At 52.3% G+C, this 15885-nt stretch overlaps 2 protein-coding genes across 2 annotated transcripts; one reads left to right on the top strand and one right to left on the bottom strand.

The window, feature by feature from the left end:
• The first annotated feature begins 3825 nt into the window (after positions 1–3825).
• Positions 3826–9837, top strand: M431DRAFT_506058 (hypothetical protein). Its single transcript, XM_024918747.1, has one exon. The coding sequence runs from the start codon at positions 3856–3858 to the stop codon at positions 9502–9504; it is 5649 nt and encodes a 1882-aa protein (XP_024775991.1). The 5' UTR covers positions 3826–3855; the 3' UTR covers positions 9505–9837.
• Positions 9838–11626: 1789 nt separating this feature from the next.
• Positions 11627–15870, bottom strand: M431DRAFT_518072 (hypothetical protein; the record flags this gene model as incomplete). The annotated part of the gene is made up of 2 exons (XM_024920357.1): positions 15648–15870; positions 11627–14783 (listed from the first exon to the last, which is right to left on the bottom strand). Exons 1-2 carry the CDS (start codon positions 15779–15781, stop codon positions 11627–11629), a joined length of 3291 nt encoding a protein of 1096 aa, XP_024775990.1. The 5' UTR covers positions 15782–15870.
• Between the last annotated feature and the right edge of the window lie 15 nt (positions 15871–15885).

Genomic DNA, 15885 nt, shown 5'->3' with positions numbered 1-15885 from the left:
GTGGTGGTGATGTGTGTTTGTGTGGTTGATATGTGTTTGTATGTTTGTGTAAGTCGAGGTTCTGGAGATGAGGCTATCTATCTGTGTTACTGGCTGATGACTTATAAGAACGCGGGGGCAAGACACTATGGCAGCGAGGGGGCTTATATATTAAACAAACAAGGTACTATCTTTGATATCATGACATGTGAGTCAAGGAGAGAAACAAAACAAGCGTGACTCCTTTGCAAGGAGCATCAGGATTCACAATGTGAATCTTATTGCCCCAAAGCGGCAATGTGGGCTCCGTGTAGACGCAAGGCGGATGCAAAGCCCGACTCCGGGTCCGGAATTTGGTTGATTACTTACTAGAAGACGTCAATTGGTTGACGTTGACCTTTCTTCGACCGGGTAGCGGCGGGACGGCTTCTATCTGCTTTAGTTGGGTATGCACGTCAAGATGCGATGTGGGCGGAATTGCCTTTTTGAAGGGGAGTGTGGGGGGAAATGGTATAGTAGTTTGAGAGCAACTAGACTAAGAGGAATACGAAATGTATACGGACTAGATACTAATAGTATAAGAGGATGTAGGGAATGTTACATGCGGGTTGAGGAGCTCTTGCATCTTGCATTAGGAGGAGAGAGACACCGGGCCGGCGTGGGGTAACCGGCCCGGCCTGAGCTGGATTGGTTGACCAGTTTGTCTGCATGTAATAGTGTTGATTGGAATGGGCAAGTTGTCTAAGTGAATGCGATTACAGCGGGTAAAAGATTAGACGAGACTTGACCGTGTAACACTATTGTTGTTTTAGTTAATAATTGGAGGAGGAGGGAAGGCACTACTGCTGAGAGGAGTTAGAGGATTCGTTAATCAGATGCCTGCTTTAAGGGCGTTGCTTGTTGTCGGGCATCAATCCGGAGGAGGTGGTGGTGGATTGAATGGAGGGATCGAGATTGGATTTGGATCTGTGAGAAGAGTCTAGACTTTTAGATGATAGGTGATGGGACTGTAATTGAGATAGGTTTGGATTAGTAATATGAGGAAGCGGCTAATTGCTGAGACAATTGCAATGGTGTTTAAGATGTCCATATCCATGACGGCTGGTTATGTTAAGTACATCAGTCTACGGTGAAGGGTTGAAATATATCCGTTTACTCTTGAACAGTTGTGATATTGGCATCATTACATGTTAGTGCATATCACGATAAAATATACTATAATCCTCCAAAGCTGTGTTGGGTTGAAGCTACGGCCGTTCCGTTCTCTCGCTCCATATGATAGCCCACTCGCCACTTCTGCACACCAACGCAAAGGACTCATGCAACGTGTAGATCCAAGGCGCAAAGCCTCAACCTCGGGACGAACATCCGAATAGGTATTTTAAGCAAAGAAACAACCTAAATGTACCTCTTACCTTAAATTCGTTTGTTGCCTGTGGCGGTGCTGTTATAAGCCCTGTGGCTGCTCGCCTCCAATTGCTCCCTTCAACGGTCAGGTAAGGGTTACAGGGGGCTTTACTCCTAGTTGCAATAACCTTCCAGGTTCACTGATCCCAGTTGATCCCCGTCTTCCGGCCTTTGCCATTCATTTCCTAGCCGAGCGGCGCATTATGTGCTTAATCTCGTGTTATCTAAGCCAGGTCCGGACTACGCTGCAGATCTCCGTGCATTGAGATCTAATCTTGCTGCTCCATAGCCGCTGCTAAAAAGCGCCTCCATCGTGGAGCCTCTGCATCAACAGCGTTAATCGAAACACCAAGATGGCAGAATCCAGAATATTAAGACGAAAAAGAAGAACAAATACGACAAAATTTCTCTCTTTGTGCTCGCCCTGCCCTCGCTTCGGGGCCCGTCATGTGCCAGCAGCCGCTTGCTTGCCCCGTCGTTTCGTTTTGCCCGCTAGAACAAGGCCTGCGTCTCGTAACATCGTGACCCCATGCGCATCTCCCGACGTTGGAGGTTTCAAGTGAAACGGCACCACCCCCGGAGCCTCCCCTTCTTAGCCCAATCCAGCTTCTGCGTCTTCTCAGTCCGACCGCTGCCGTGTGTCAAGTTTGATGTCTGCGTTTCTTGGCAGCTCGAGTGAGAAGGGAAAAAATAGCCTCTACGAGTACGGAGTAGCTTTTGCTTGAACCGGCCATGGCGTCGCATCTTGTCGTGCCCCCCAGCCCAAGTCTCCACGGATCCGCCCCAGAATTCGAGATACCGTAGTCGTTTGTATGGCGCCTCGTTTCGGGCTTCTTTCTCTTCTCTTCTCTTTTCTCAACTCACGCTTTTCTCTGCTGCGCTGGAGATTTTCGCGTCTCATTGGAGTTTGTGAGGAGTTGTCGGACACCTTCGCTATGGTTTAGTTTTGTTCTTGTGCTGATACCTTTCTTTTTCTCTTCGCTTCTTTCCACCCCCTTTCTCTCTTTAAGCCGTTCCTCGTAAGCCCATTGACTGGGTCTTCTGCTTCTTTTCGACCGTTAATTCAACTACCATCTGGTGCCGCTGCAATGGCCGGCTCCAGCAGCGCCCCGGCTTTGGTCGCGACTTTCGTTTTGTTCGTCACCCCGATGTTTGATTCGACTTGTGAGGATTGGGGAGGAACCGCCATGTGCTAACATGTAGAACTTGCGAAACACAGTGGTCTTGTTGTTCTCGCCGCCTCTGCGGCCATATTTTTCTTTGTCAAAGCCAGTAAATCGCCTCTTATTCGAGACGAGCTGAGGCTGGCCCTCTCGTTCTTCCTGGCGGCTTCGGCACTCTGGGGAATACTCGATTTCGCTACCACGCTCGTCCACGAAAACTCTGCCTCAGCATGTCAGACCGTCATCTCATTTGCCGCCGTTTTCGATCAAGTCGCTCGCGTTTCGGTGGAACAGTTCTTGCTATGGGCAGTTAATGGCGGTATCAAGGTCACCAAGTTGTCGCTTGCTATGCAGGGAGCTCTCCTCGTGCGATTTATTCTTGGCGCAATTTTTGTGGGAGTCCAACGTCCTCAATTCGAACCTGTTTGTGTTGCTAGAAACCTGGTTCTCCCTATTGGTGTCATCGTCATGGTGACTGACGTTGCCATGGTTGCGGCTCTCTCGACCAAGGTTGTTCTTGCAAAGAAGAGCAACGCCCTCAGGCCAGAGCTGTCTCGGACTAACGCCTTGATCTTTGTTACTGCCGGACTTGGCATCTGGACTGGAGTGAGTGGTTCTGGTACTAGAGTTTGCTAAGGAAAAACGCTAATTGTAGCAACTATAGTTGAGTATTCCTCTTTTCCTCGGACTCAAATCATCTGGCTTCGCTGTCCGAACAATTATGCCTGCTATTGGGCTTTTAATTCTAATTGGTATGTGACAACTATTTACCCCCAAGCATATATAGACTCACATCCAAATAGGCGTCGTTGCCCTGTCCATGAAGAATTTCGTTTCCTCGCCATCGGCTTCTACTCTCAAGATTCAGAAAACCGTGTCATTCGAGTCCACAACACATATCGAGGAACCAACACGAGGCCTCCAGGCCCAGGCTTTTCCCTCGCAGAATGTTACGACAAGAGTGGCCGGTGTTCTGCCTCTTATCAGCCAGCCAGAAACCGGCCAAGCTACCAGGGGTATGGGTGGGCTTCCTGTTGAGGGTGAGTTGTTCCCCCCGATGCGAGCTCAGGTTGCAGCTCCCAGAGTGCATCACAAGAAGCAGATGTCAGATAAGGCTTTCAATGGAGGCAAAGTTGTCATCTCGAAACCAATTGTGCCGGCGGGCACCGAGCCGAACACCTTCGACCACATTCCGACCATTGACCTGGCTACTGCTGCCATGATGGAGCGAGAGCGCCGCGAGCAGAGACCTCTCCCCTTTTCAAATATCGATGCAGCGCTGGATGGGGCTCTATCTACTAGAGATATGATGGACAAGTTGCAGACATCTAAGCGGAAACCGGTCCCCCAGTCTACATCTCCGAAGAACAGTCGAAACCTCCTCTCTGTCGAAGAGCCCTCAGTTGCCATGACCTCGGCCGTGCAGCTCTCCCCTGGTATGGAGGAAACAAGGAGACGGTCCCCTCGACAGCCCTATCAAGGCGATGGTCCATCACCTTCTCCGCCAATGATCCCGGCAAAGGATGAGGCCCGAACGCCCAAATCAGCTCCCCTCCAAGCTGCGACAACAGTGCTGGTACCACCGCCAAGATCTACCAAGAGGCCGCCTCCTATCAAGCCATTACAGTCAAGAACCACCAAGGATATCAACGCATTGCCGGCCGTTTCTCGCTTCAGCGTCAGCACTATGGATCCCATGACTGCACGGATTACGTCGTCAATGTTCAGTCCCCAGGAGCAGAAGTCGGCAAAAGCAGTGCCTCTACCTCGTCAAACACTTCCACCGCCCCCGCCACCCGTCTCTGAGTTCTGGGTAGATCCTCGAACGGCATCTCTACCTCGAAGCAATTCCGTCAAGAACAATATTCGACCCTCTCGGCGTGCGCCTCTGTCACCCCCGGTGGAAAAAGAAGAAGTGAAAGAGACGAAGACCCCTCTTCAGAGGAGGGCAACAGTAGGACTGCCGCAAAATCCAAGGGCCCGAGCAACTCGGATGTTCACCAACCAACGAAGCAAGTCTGACGGCCAGCAAATCATGTTCTTGAACAATGAAGAGGAGATTGCCACTCTTTTGGTCGTGCCTGCACCAGAAGAGGATGTCGAGTCTCCATCCCGGAAATCTATGATTCATCGGCCGAGACCGATTCCTCGCAAATCTACGGCTTCCGCATCTGAGCTCTTGGGAATTTCTGCGCTCCCCTCTCAGGATGAGTTTACCATCGTCTCCACGCCTAACCTCCCCCTGATCTCTCCTGTGGGTGTGAAGACTCTGTCGCAAAGTACTTATGGCGCGACATCTCCTGGATCGCTCACCAGACGCAAGACTGTCAGAAGAACATCCTTCGTTCCCGATTTGCCGGCTGTTCCTGTGGAATACCAGGGACAGCAGCCGAAAATTTCGGAAGATGCTGCTGTTGATATGGCCGGGACAAGCGTCTGGACAGTCGTTCCAAATGACCAAGGTTTCCAAATGCCTAGCTCTGACAACAAGACACAACGCGCCCTCTGCGTTTCAAAATTCAGTGTGGACACTTCTTTGACCGCTGACGAGCCTCGATTGTCTTACAACAGCCGATTATCAGTCAACACTCAGTCATCTTATGAGGAAACCATTGGCCGAAATTCGTCAGTTGTGTTTGCTACCGATTTCAAGGTCACAGCAGTTTCAACAATGGTCAACTCTCTCAGCGAGCGCCCCCTGAAGCACGAGAGTGTCGATTCTGAGTTCTCCATGATGCTGAGAAACGCACCGGTGCCGCCGAAAACTGCCCCTATCGAGAACCGGGTCACTGAGGAAGACGACAGGATGGTGGAAGCTCCCTTTGTGCTTGATATGTCTAAATACGAGTCGTCAACGACCTATGAGAGTGAATACCAATCCACTGCTCAACAGATGGTTTCATGGCACCATCGCGTTGGTGAAGAGTTGCCTTCATTCTCATCTCAGCTCAAGGATAGGAGAAGCCGAAAGCTCTTGGTGCCAAAACCATTGGCCCTGTACAGGCCGGCCAATGTAACTGTCGTGATTGAAGCTGAGCCCTCACCCGTGGAGCCCGACCAGGAGGCTCTCGATAGAATACACGAGCAGCTCAAGAAATTCGACACGGAGAATGGAGACTCTCGTGCCACCATTAGCGAGCAGCAGCGAATGACCATCTTGGCCAATTTGGAATCCGAAATGGGTGCTCAGGAATCTCAGTGGCAGATGCTCAAGGTCGATCTTGGCCCAAGTTCCCCGTCGACCATTGTCTCGTCGCCAGGCATCAACTCGCTACGCAGCAGCGTCGACATTAGCAAATTTGAGATGATCCCCATCACCAAGCTCAACGCAAGTGCTGGCGATTTGATCGTGGCACTGAAGGAAGAAGCCAGCCATCGCCTGTCAAAGTCTTCAGACCAATTACTCAAGGAGGAAACACTTGAATCTGGAGACGACAAGTTCAATCGCCGATCCCTCTCAGCGTCCGGGCGAATGAGCCTGATCTCCGTGACCAACCGGTTATCCCAGATTGGTAGCCCTACTCCCCCGGATACTGATGAGTCGGGCGAGGACAGCGATAACGATAGCATGGTGGAAGGCACTGGTTCAACCAAAGACTTGTCTACAGCTCTGATGCCAAGAAGCCAAGTTTCTACAGTTACAAGCTTTTTGGCTTTGGATGAAGTCCTGAACAGCTCGACTGAGGATGTTCAGAGCAAGCTTGATGTTCCAGTCGAGTTTGAAGACGTTTCTTTGATTACCCCCAAGGCCCAGACCCCCAAGGCTCAAACACCCAAGGCCCAGCCTCCTGCGGTGCTCCCTCAACCAGAAGAGCTCAAGACCGAGAGTGCCAAACCTGCTGAACCCGAAACAATCCGGTTTAGCCTAGCAGACTTGGAACAGCCTGCTCCACGACCACGATCAGTCACCCGACGACCTCCCAGACAGAGCAAGCGCATCAGTGCGCTCCCAGACATCGTCGAGAACCCAGAGCCGCTTGCCGGCAAGACTGGCTCTCTTGGCATCTTCCAATTCGCATGGGGCGAAAAGTCAGACTCGGCCAGAGTCCCTCCCCGGATGAATGGCCTTTCCGGCACCATGTCCAGCGGCCGCGGTCGGATGAACCCTCCTCAGTCCATGCTTCTGGGCTCAGTTCAGGAGGCGCAGATGAATTACCCTCCAGCACCCGCTCAGAGCTTCCTTGATGATGATGAAATCGATAACGGCCTTGACAATTATGAAGATGAGGACTACGATGATGGATTTGACGAGAACACGCTCTGGGAGATTGCCAGCTTGCTGGAAAGCGATCTGGACGGCTCCCGTGACGATCTCTTCATGGTTGGCGAGGAGGAGTATTGGGAGGATCAAGTGTCTGTCACTGACGACATTCCCTCTGCTACATCTCCAGTTGAAGAAGCTTCTGAGAGTGTAAAGGAGGAAGCGTATGATTTCATTCCTGTTACTCTAGCTTCTGAAAACTCCCCTGACGTTTCTCAAGTGCCTACTCTCTGGACAGGCGACATGGAGGGTCAGACAACAAAATTCTTGGGCTTACCGCAGCCCAGTGAGGGAGCATGGGAGTACTTTACCGCTGCTCCTAGGTCCGCACGTACGATTCCTCGGACGATGGAGGAGCATGCTCAGCTGTCAAGCAGCTCGTTGTGGATGGCTGCTTCAGCTGGTATTTCTTACACAAGTGGTCTGTGGGCTTCACTCACGTCTCATCGTGAGGAAGAAAAGGAGATCGAGTCTTCCAAAGTCTCTCTGACTGCCGTCAAGTCTCTGGTCTGGTCACCCCCGAGCCCTGGAGAAGTCTCTGGCCTTGGCCTGCCCCAGCCTGATATCAGACTCTGGAACGCTTATATTCCCCAAGAGACACGCAGCGTCCGCAAGACAACTCAGATGTCCCGGCCCGCGAGAATTACATCAAAATCGCTATGGGCATCGAAGCCCACTGTGAAGCCTAGCATGTCGAATGGAGTATGGTCTCCAGTGAACAAAAGCGAGGCCAAGCTCCTAACAGTTGCTGTTGCTGCGCTGTGGCTGCCGCTCTCTTTCGCCAATGGCACCACGGTGGGACTTCCACAGCCAGATGCCAGTGTATGGAACTCTTACATCACACCAGCAGCCCGCACTGTTTACAGAGCATCTCGGATGCCTCAGCCTGCAGTTGTTGCCTCAACATCTCTGTGGAAATCCAAGTCTATCATCAGGCCCAGTGCATCAACTGGTGTATGGAGCCCTGCACCCAAGGAGACTACGGTGGAGGTAACGAGCCTTGCCACCTTTGCTACCGTTCCCTCATTGTGGTCGCCGATTTCTGCCACTCGCAATGGTGTATTGGGACTTCCACAGCCAGACATCCAGGCGTGGAATGCATACATTCAACCAGGAAGCTGTATCGCTCGCCGAACCTCTCGGAAGGAGCAGCAGTTTAAGACTGAAAGCACTGTGATGTGGTCTGCTGAGCCCCTGAGGACTATTGAGTTGGTCTCTACAAAACTGTGGAGTTTGAAGAAGAAGACTTTGCTTTGGGCGCCCACTCCTTTCAAAGGTGCCAGCATTGGTCTCCCGCAGCCTGATGTCAAGACTTGGAATACTTACATTGTTCTGCCAGCTCGTTCGGTTCGCCACAAGGCGAATGGTTTCAAATACGAGACCATCAAGAGCACCTCATTGTGGCAGCCCTCACCAGCTGCTGCTCCTTACTCAGGAGGTGTATGGAAGGCAAAATCACTACTCGTCGAGCCAACTCGTGAATCTCGATCCGACTCCTCTTTGAAGATGGTAAAGGATCTTATGTGGTCTGCACCATCTACAAAGACGCCTTCCGTCGGTCTCCCGCAGCCGGATGCCATGACCTGGAGCATGTATCTCCTCCCAGCAAGCCGTAGCCATCGAAGCGCTTATGTGCCCAGGCCTATCATGATCACTAGCACATCTCTGTGGGCACCTGCATTGTCCATCGAGTCTCCTTCCGGTGGAGTGTGGAAGCCAAAGTCATTGCCCTCCAAGAGTCAAGTAGCAAAGCCATCTCAGGTGCCTCACATTGAACCTGCCGTAGCGGTGGTCAGGGATTTGTTATGGTCTTCATCGCCTGCAAAGATGATTTCTTTGGGCTTGCCACAGCCAGATGCCAAGTTTTGGACTGCTTACCTCGTTCCAGCTGGCCGTAGCCATCGAAGTGCGTATGTTCCTAGAGTTATTACCATTTCAAGCACATCCTTGTGGTCGCCCACGTCCAACGTTGAGACTCAATCGGATGGCGTATGGAAGGCTAAGTCAAAGGTGTCAGCTACTCAAGAGATCAAGGCAGCTCAGAAGTCCGTCAGGGCTAACAGTAGCTCGCTGTGGACTCTTCCCCTCGCCAAAAAGGCTTCAATCGGCCTACCTCAGCCAGACTCCAAGGCATGGGAATCATACATTCCGCCAATGACCCGCTCTACCTCCCGCAGAGTCTTGACTTCAGAGCCTGCTTCAATCGAAAGCCAATCGCTCTGGTCTCTCCCGCCTAACAAGGAGGCCGCTTCTGGCTATCTTTGGCGCCCGAGCAAGACGCAAGCTGAAAAGAAGCGCCCAACCGTTCAAACTGCGTTCGCAATTCGCTCAGAGGCAACGCCCAGCCCGGCCGTATCCTCGGCCGCAGCCGAGAGCCCTGTCCCAGCCATTGCCGCACGTGCAGCCGGTGTCCGTACTTCCACGCCTGTCCTAATGACGCAAGAACAGTGGAAGTTGGCATTCAAGAGAATCTCTCAGGACGTGCAAAAGGACTCCGCGGCGGCAGCAGCTCCGTCGTCGTCGAATCATGCCTCCAGGCCTCGTCCCACTAGGTTGAATCGCTCACAATCTGTCAAGAGCCGCCCAGTCTTCGATCCCTCCGTCATGGCACTCATCTCCGAGCTGCCTTCCCCCCGCCACCAGGGCCTCGGGCGATCAAAGAGCATCTCCTTCTTGCCGCCCAGCCGCAAGTAGGCTTCTTCTTTCTTCTTCTCACGGCCCTTCGGCCAGCGCTTCCTAATGCGGAGCCCTTCTCAGCCAGCCACGTCCTCGATGATCTAAGCTTCCTTTGGAATTCCTCCCGCATCCCACAACCATCTGATTGTGGCGGCAAGGGAGCCCTTGATAGCGACAAGCCGCGCTGACGTGCATTTCGTCTTGATTTGGAGAAGAGCTATCCTTCTACCCCGGTCATTGATGAACCATGCTGGGCTGGAGGATTGATCAGCGTCGTTGGATATTACATTCTCCACTGGGTTTCAGGGCTGAACAGGGGAGAGCAATTAGATGCGGGAATTTGGGCCNGGGGGGGGGGGGGGGGGGGGGGGGGGGGGGGAGGGGGAGATCCAGACCTAATACGGTGTTATCAATCGAGATGAAAAAGAGCAGGGTTTCTGATATGGGGGGAAAACAAAATAGGACAATGCTACTCTTATGAGTAGGTAAAAGTGTGTAGTCTAAGTTGTGGTAAGGAGGGGAGATACCCTTTTTGTTGGATGGATGATATGAGTAGGAGTTTTTTTTTTTTTCTTTTATGTAGTTGTTGTGATGGAGATTGGAGGATGGTAATGTGGTGGAAGCAGTTGGTACAAAGTATATATTTCAGTAACAATCAATACAACCCAGGTATCAGCATCTATCAGTATCCTAACCCACCAAACCCATACCCCTTATCGTAGCCACGAATCCTGTAAGAGAAGAAAAGGTCCAGTCCGGTGTAAAAGAAATCCAGTCCAGTGTAAAGAGAAAAGGTTCAAAAGTATATACTAGAAGTCAAGCAAGAAAAAACCACATCAAACACAAATCGAACAATTCACTCGCTCAATCACAAACAAACAAACAATCACCCTTCACACAAAAAATCAGCAAGGAAGCAAAACATTTCATGCACCAAGTCATTGTTCATGTCATGGCCATTCAGAGCTCTCTATCCATGCGCACCTCGTTAAGCTAAAAAGAACCTTTCAAAAAAGGCGGGGAGAAGAGAAGAATCGCGGAATGGGATAATAAGAAAAGATAACCACCAGATACGCGCGAGGTGTATTTGCGCCGATGCTTACAGAAAAAATGTTTCAAACACCAGACCCAATGCTTTCGTTTGCCGACCACTGTGTATATCCTGTTGTATTTCCGATCCGACAAGTCCCTCCCCCTTCCTTTTGATTTGTTTTTTCTTTAGTGTTACCACTTTAAGCTTGTTTCGCCTTTTGCTTTGTGTTTTTTTGGTCGTTGAACTTTTTTTTATGCTTTTGATTAGCCGTCGAGGGCATGTTTTCCTCTTGCTTCGCGAGCAAAGGTGCTGATGATGATGCCATCGTTGTCATTAATGGGGATGAGCTTCTGTATCGGCTTGCTCTATCCCTTCTGTGTGTCGGAGCTCATTGATTAGACTCGTTAATAGTTCGATTTTTGTTGTTTTTGGCATAAGGGGTATAAGAGGAGATGAGAAAAGAGATAGCAGCCTTTTGAGCCACCCCTACCCCTTCTCTCACCCTCTCTACCCACAAGTTCATTATTTTCTCGTAGCTCGTCGGCCTGTCAAATGAGACATGGCCAACAACTCATACAAAAAAGGTCATGAAAGACAAAGGAAAACCACTTCACATCTCCTTGACACCTTTAAGAAGCTGTCACATTGCCCTACTTGCTGTTAAAAAAACAGGTGGGCTATATGTCACTGTGTCCTAACCGGACTAATATTATACGCAATGAATTATCGTGGATCTCCTTTCAAGAGGAATCGCAGATCGGATGCGTATGAAATAGGGAAGCGTGAGCAGGATGCGATCGGACTGCCTTGTCATTGCTGTGAATTTCTGGCGGAGCAGGACTATGCAGCAAAACCAAAGACGTTTGGCAGGCTTCGTCGATCGCACTGATCTAAGTTGAGAAGGGGGTTCATCGAATTGGTAAGCGTGTTAGGCATTATCATGGAGCATTAATCGAATAAATGGTAACCCGAAACCGTCGCTATGCAAATAGAACAAACACGGAAGATCATTTTGCTGTACAGAAAATTCCATCAGGCAGCAAAGATGGAAGAAAAGAGTTGGATGCGATGCAGACCATGAACCATCTGCACCAGAACAGTAATAGACTAGCTGGCAATCACTGTCTGTATGCGTCTGTTCATCGGTGAAGATGAGGATGAGTTGTCTGGTGACGATGAATCCAGCAAGGTAGAGAGGTTGCCACGATGTCGGATGGTGCGACGAGACTGGCTTGAGCCAGGTTCATCAAACATTTTCGTGAAAGCGGGACTTGAATCGGGTTGACGTTCGCGTTTTGGAGTTCCGGCAGGGCTCTGCGTTATTTGCTCAGCCCGACGTACAACATCTGACAAGGAATCACGAAGCTCTCCGGCTCTCTTCACCAAGACTCTCAGGCTGTTTGTGTCGAAATGCATCTTGGTATCCGAATGAGGTTGTGATTCCTGGTTGGGGGTAGAGCGATGCATTGCCTCCATGACCGACCGAGCGCCGTTGGCAGCTTCTTGCTGTTTATCGGCTCGCAATTCGGGTGTCCGAGTGCGACTAGGGCGTTCTGAAGGCAGGTTATCGTCCACTAATGGCCAATTTCCACCAAAGATGTCGTCGTCGGGGGAAAAGACAGATCGTCGTTTCGGGGATTGACGCTCACGGACCACAGCCGTCTTTGACATAGGCTCCTTGATATCCCAAGCCATGTCCAGCTTGGTGAATGAGAGATCAGCGAAAATATCTTCTTCATCATCAGAGAACCCATCATTGTTGTCGAATTCATCCATCGTATCAGTAGAATCGCCATCAATTTCTCCGTCTACCGACTCCTCCTCATCAGGCGAGGCTAGTGCAATGACGCCCTCAGCCTCCTTCCACAAAGTCTTTTGCGGGCCATCGAGCATGTCCATATCGCGCCCATGGCGGCACAGTCGCTTGAGGTCGTTGACGAGTAAAGAAAGTTCGCGGATTTGTCCTGAATGCGCCTTCACACTGGGCTGCGAAGCCTGGATAGATTCGGGTACCGAGAACAGCTTGCCGTCGGCTGTGCCATCGTTCTCATTGGCGTTACCACCAAACTCGAAATCCTCGTCCCAATCCTCAGAGACTCCTTTTGAGCCCAGCCCCCAGGTGCCGTACTTGGCACCGTTGGAAGGTTTAGCCTCGTCTATGGCGTGCGAGAGAGGCACACTTTGGCTTCGAATGTGTGCCGGGACAGGGTTGCGAATAACGGAACGTCCGCCCCTGGCGTCGAGCTCCTGCTTTTCGTAAGACGTCTTGGGGCGCAAGGGAACACCGCCCACGTTGCTCTTTTCGTGAAAAGAAGTCTCACTCCAGTCAAACAAGTTGGTCAAGCGCCTGTCATCCGGATCCATATCGGACATGTGGTCGAGGCTCAGATTCGCTAGCGCAACTCTGACATTGGGGTTAATGTGTCGAGAGTCGAGCGAGCTGCCTTTGGAAGGGGGAGAGAGTGGATTGAAATGGGCATCGTCGTCATCGCCCCAATCTTCGTCAAAGTCGTCGTCGAGCGAAATGCGACCAAAGTCTTTGGCATAGAGCGAGACGCCGTTCTGCGACGATTCTGAGCTGATGCGAGGCAGGGTGGTGAAGACGTGGCGGCTAGAATATCTTGCCCTGGCACCGACAGGTTCGACCCCTGTGGGCATCACTGTATTTTCGTCCTCCTCCATGATGTCTGTGTCACCGCCCCAGGTGTGACCCAAGATTTCCTGTATTGAGAGGCGCTTGGTCCTACCATTATTTCCTGCAGTGCTCGGGGGAGAGTCGTCATAAATAGAGTCCAAGGGTGTCTCGACGGCCCTTGTGCGACTGGAAGCTGCCGTGCGCAGCGAATCAAACACAGTATCACTCCTGTAGTCGGCGTCGTCCTCATCCCCTGACGTGAAGCCGCGGGCGTCGCTCTCAAAGCTTTCGGCGACGGCGAAGCCCTCGTGCAATGGCGACGCTCTTAGCTGCGACATGGCTGCGGAGCTTGTCGAGCTCCCCGAGGGCTGGTGCTGCCGTGCTGGGTGAGAGGCCGCCCCGCCAGGCGATCCTAAGCGTGGGACTTCGATTTGAAAACTCGAGTTTCTAGGAGCGGGGAGAAGTGGGGAGGAATGGCTTCTTTTATGCATTGTTAGCTGAACTTTGGCTGCTGAATCCAGCGTCGGCCCCTGCCGTGCTAAAGAGTTGGGTGGGATGGGCGAATGCGCCGGCGCTTTAGAGTCGAGCTCCACGGCGATTTGCGCGCCGCTATTACTGGGGGCTGACACGTGCCGCCTGTCGCTCACACCATCAGGCTCAGCCCCCCGTTTCGGTCGTCGAAGGCTTCCCGACGTTCTCGAGATCCAATTGCCGACTGGGGGGAAGGGCATAGACAGAGGTCGCGCCGCTTTGCCGGTGGGCGTGCTCTCGGGGGAAATTGAGCGATCGTCCACGTGAACATCTGTCTCATCTCGGACCTGGCTGAGTTCCTGTCGTCGCTCCATGGGTAACGGCGCAATTGAAGGCACTGACGTAGCTGATACCAGCTTGGGCTTGACGAGATGTACCTTTTGACGATCTTGACCCCCAACGGCAATGCGCTTCCCGGACAGGCTCTGTCCACGGACGGAACCCTCTCCCAGACGGCTCGCTAGGTTACCACCACTGCCTGTATTCTTTGTGCGCGAATGAAAGAAGGATACCCAGCTGATCTTTTTTGGACTTTGGGGTTGCACAGGCGCCAGAAGATGTTCTTGCAGTGACGCTGATTGGTCGAAGGAAAATGCTGGCGACGGCAGACTCGATAAATCTGCACTCTGGCGGAAATGGTGAAGCGTGGCAGACCTCTGGTGGCTCGTTGCAGGCCGGCGCAGGATAGATAGATGCGATTTGGCTCTTGCACGTGTTGGCGTAGGAATGTCTCCGGCCTGGTCTGATGGAGAGCGCTTCACAAGCTTGTTGGGCGACAAAGGGTTGGCGGCAGTATTCGGCCTGGATAGAATCGGGGCCGACGAGGTGTACGACTGGGCAATCGAAGGCGAATCTGGCCCAACGCTGGACCTGGACCTCACACTCCCCTGGCGCGATAACGGGCGGCGACGGATCGAGAGCCTTCTAATCCAAGATCCGTTCGACGAGGTGGAATCCCTAGGCCCCTCTGGCGTTGGTGATGCTGAAGCTTCCCGCATCAACGACGACCGTCTGTCAGGGATTGACCTGGGCGATGCAACAGGTTGATGCGACGGCCTCTGGTAGCGAGAGAGCGGAGGGCGAGACACGGTGATGGGGCTGGATACTGCGTTCTGCTGCGGGTACTCGGCCTCTATTGAAGGCGCATCGAACTCGGCTTCGTATCGTAGGGGAGACAAGGCACCAACTGAGGCAGTCACCGGCAGTTCGCGATCAAACGAGATTTCTTTTCTCAGCTGACTCTGTCGCTTCTTCGGGGGAGCTGACTCGACAGGCTGGCCAAATACCAAGCCGCTGGCCGCTGCAGCAATGGCAGTGCCGGTCCCAATGAGCTACAGTAAAAACGTAGTGTTAGATCAGGTCCCAAGCAGCATTTGCAGCAATATCAAGATGTTCAAAAATGCTCATGTTCCCGCACCATTTCCTTCCTGCAGCGTGGAGCGGCGCAATCGCTGCCTTGCCGGACGGTTGGGCTGACCTGCGCCGTTTGAGAGGGCAGCAAATGGAACTTACACTGGGGACCGTCTGCATGGTTACTGGCGAGGCGACCACCCTCGAATTGGACAGACGAGCCGGCAGAGCTGAGCAGAGCTGAGCAGCAGGCGCATCGTCAAGTCAATGGGACAGCTTGGGTGCTGTTTGGAGAGGGCGAGTCTCCCTGGGCCGCAGGAGAAAGTGTCGAGTCGTCGGGGTGTTTTTCCGTTGCAAACGTTGGGTCGGGTTTTTCCCTTGACTGGAACTAGAACTGGAACTGCGACTGGAACTCGAGACGCGTGCCGCCGGAAAAAATAAGGCGGTTGTTTTGGGACTGCGAGCCCACCAGCCCGGGGGGGGGATGCAGAGGGTAGATAACAGACAAGAGGCCAGGGAGAGGGGGAGAAGGGAGAAGGGGGAAACGAAATGAAGAAAGGTGGAAAACGAGAGGAAGGGGACAGGAAATGAGGAAGCTATTTCCTGCCTTACGGTCCCTGCTTTGCGGGCAGTTGAGAGGTGAGGTGAGCGAACGAGCGGGAGGATGGGATTAATGACTGGGGATTGATGGGAAGAGAGAGCATGAGCATGAGCATGGGACAGCCAGCCAGCCCAGTGACACACATTGAATTCGACCAGACTCAACTGTAAACAGGCACAGGCGCCTGTTTGATTGACGCTGCAGTGCTACATGTACCGTCTGGAGACTGCAATCTTAGCGGCTCGATCA

This window comes from Trichoderma harzianum (assembly GCF_003025095.1).
Source record: "Trichoderma harzianum CBS 226.95 unplaced genomic scaffold M431scaffold_4, whole genome shotgun sequence".
In the NCBI taxonomy this organism is placed as follows: domain Eukaryota; kingdom Fungi; phylum Ascomycota; class Sordariomycetes; order Hypocreales; family Hypocreaceae; genus Trichoderma; species Trichoderma harzianum.
This window is presented reverse-complemented; position numbering and strand designations above follow the sequence as displayed.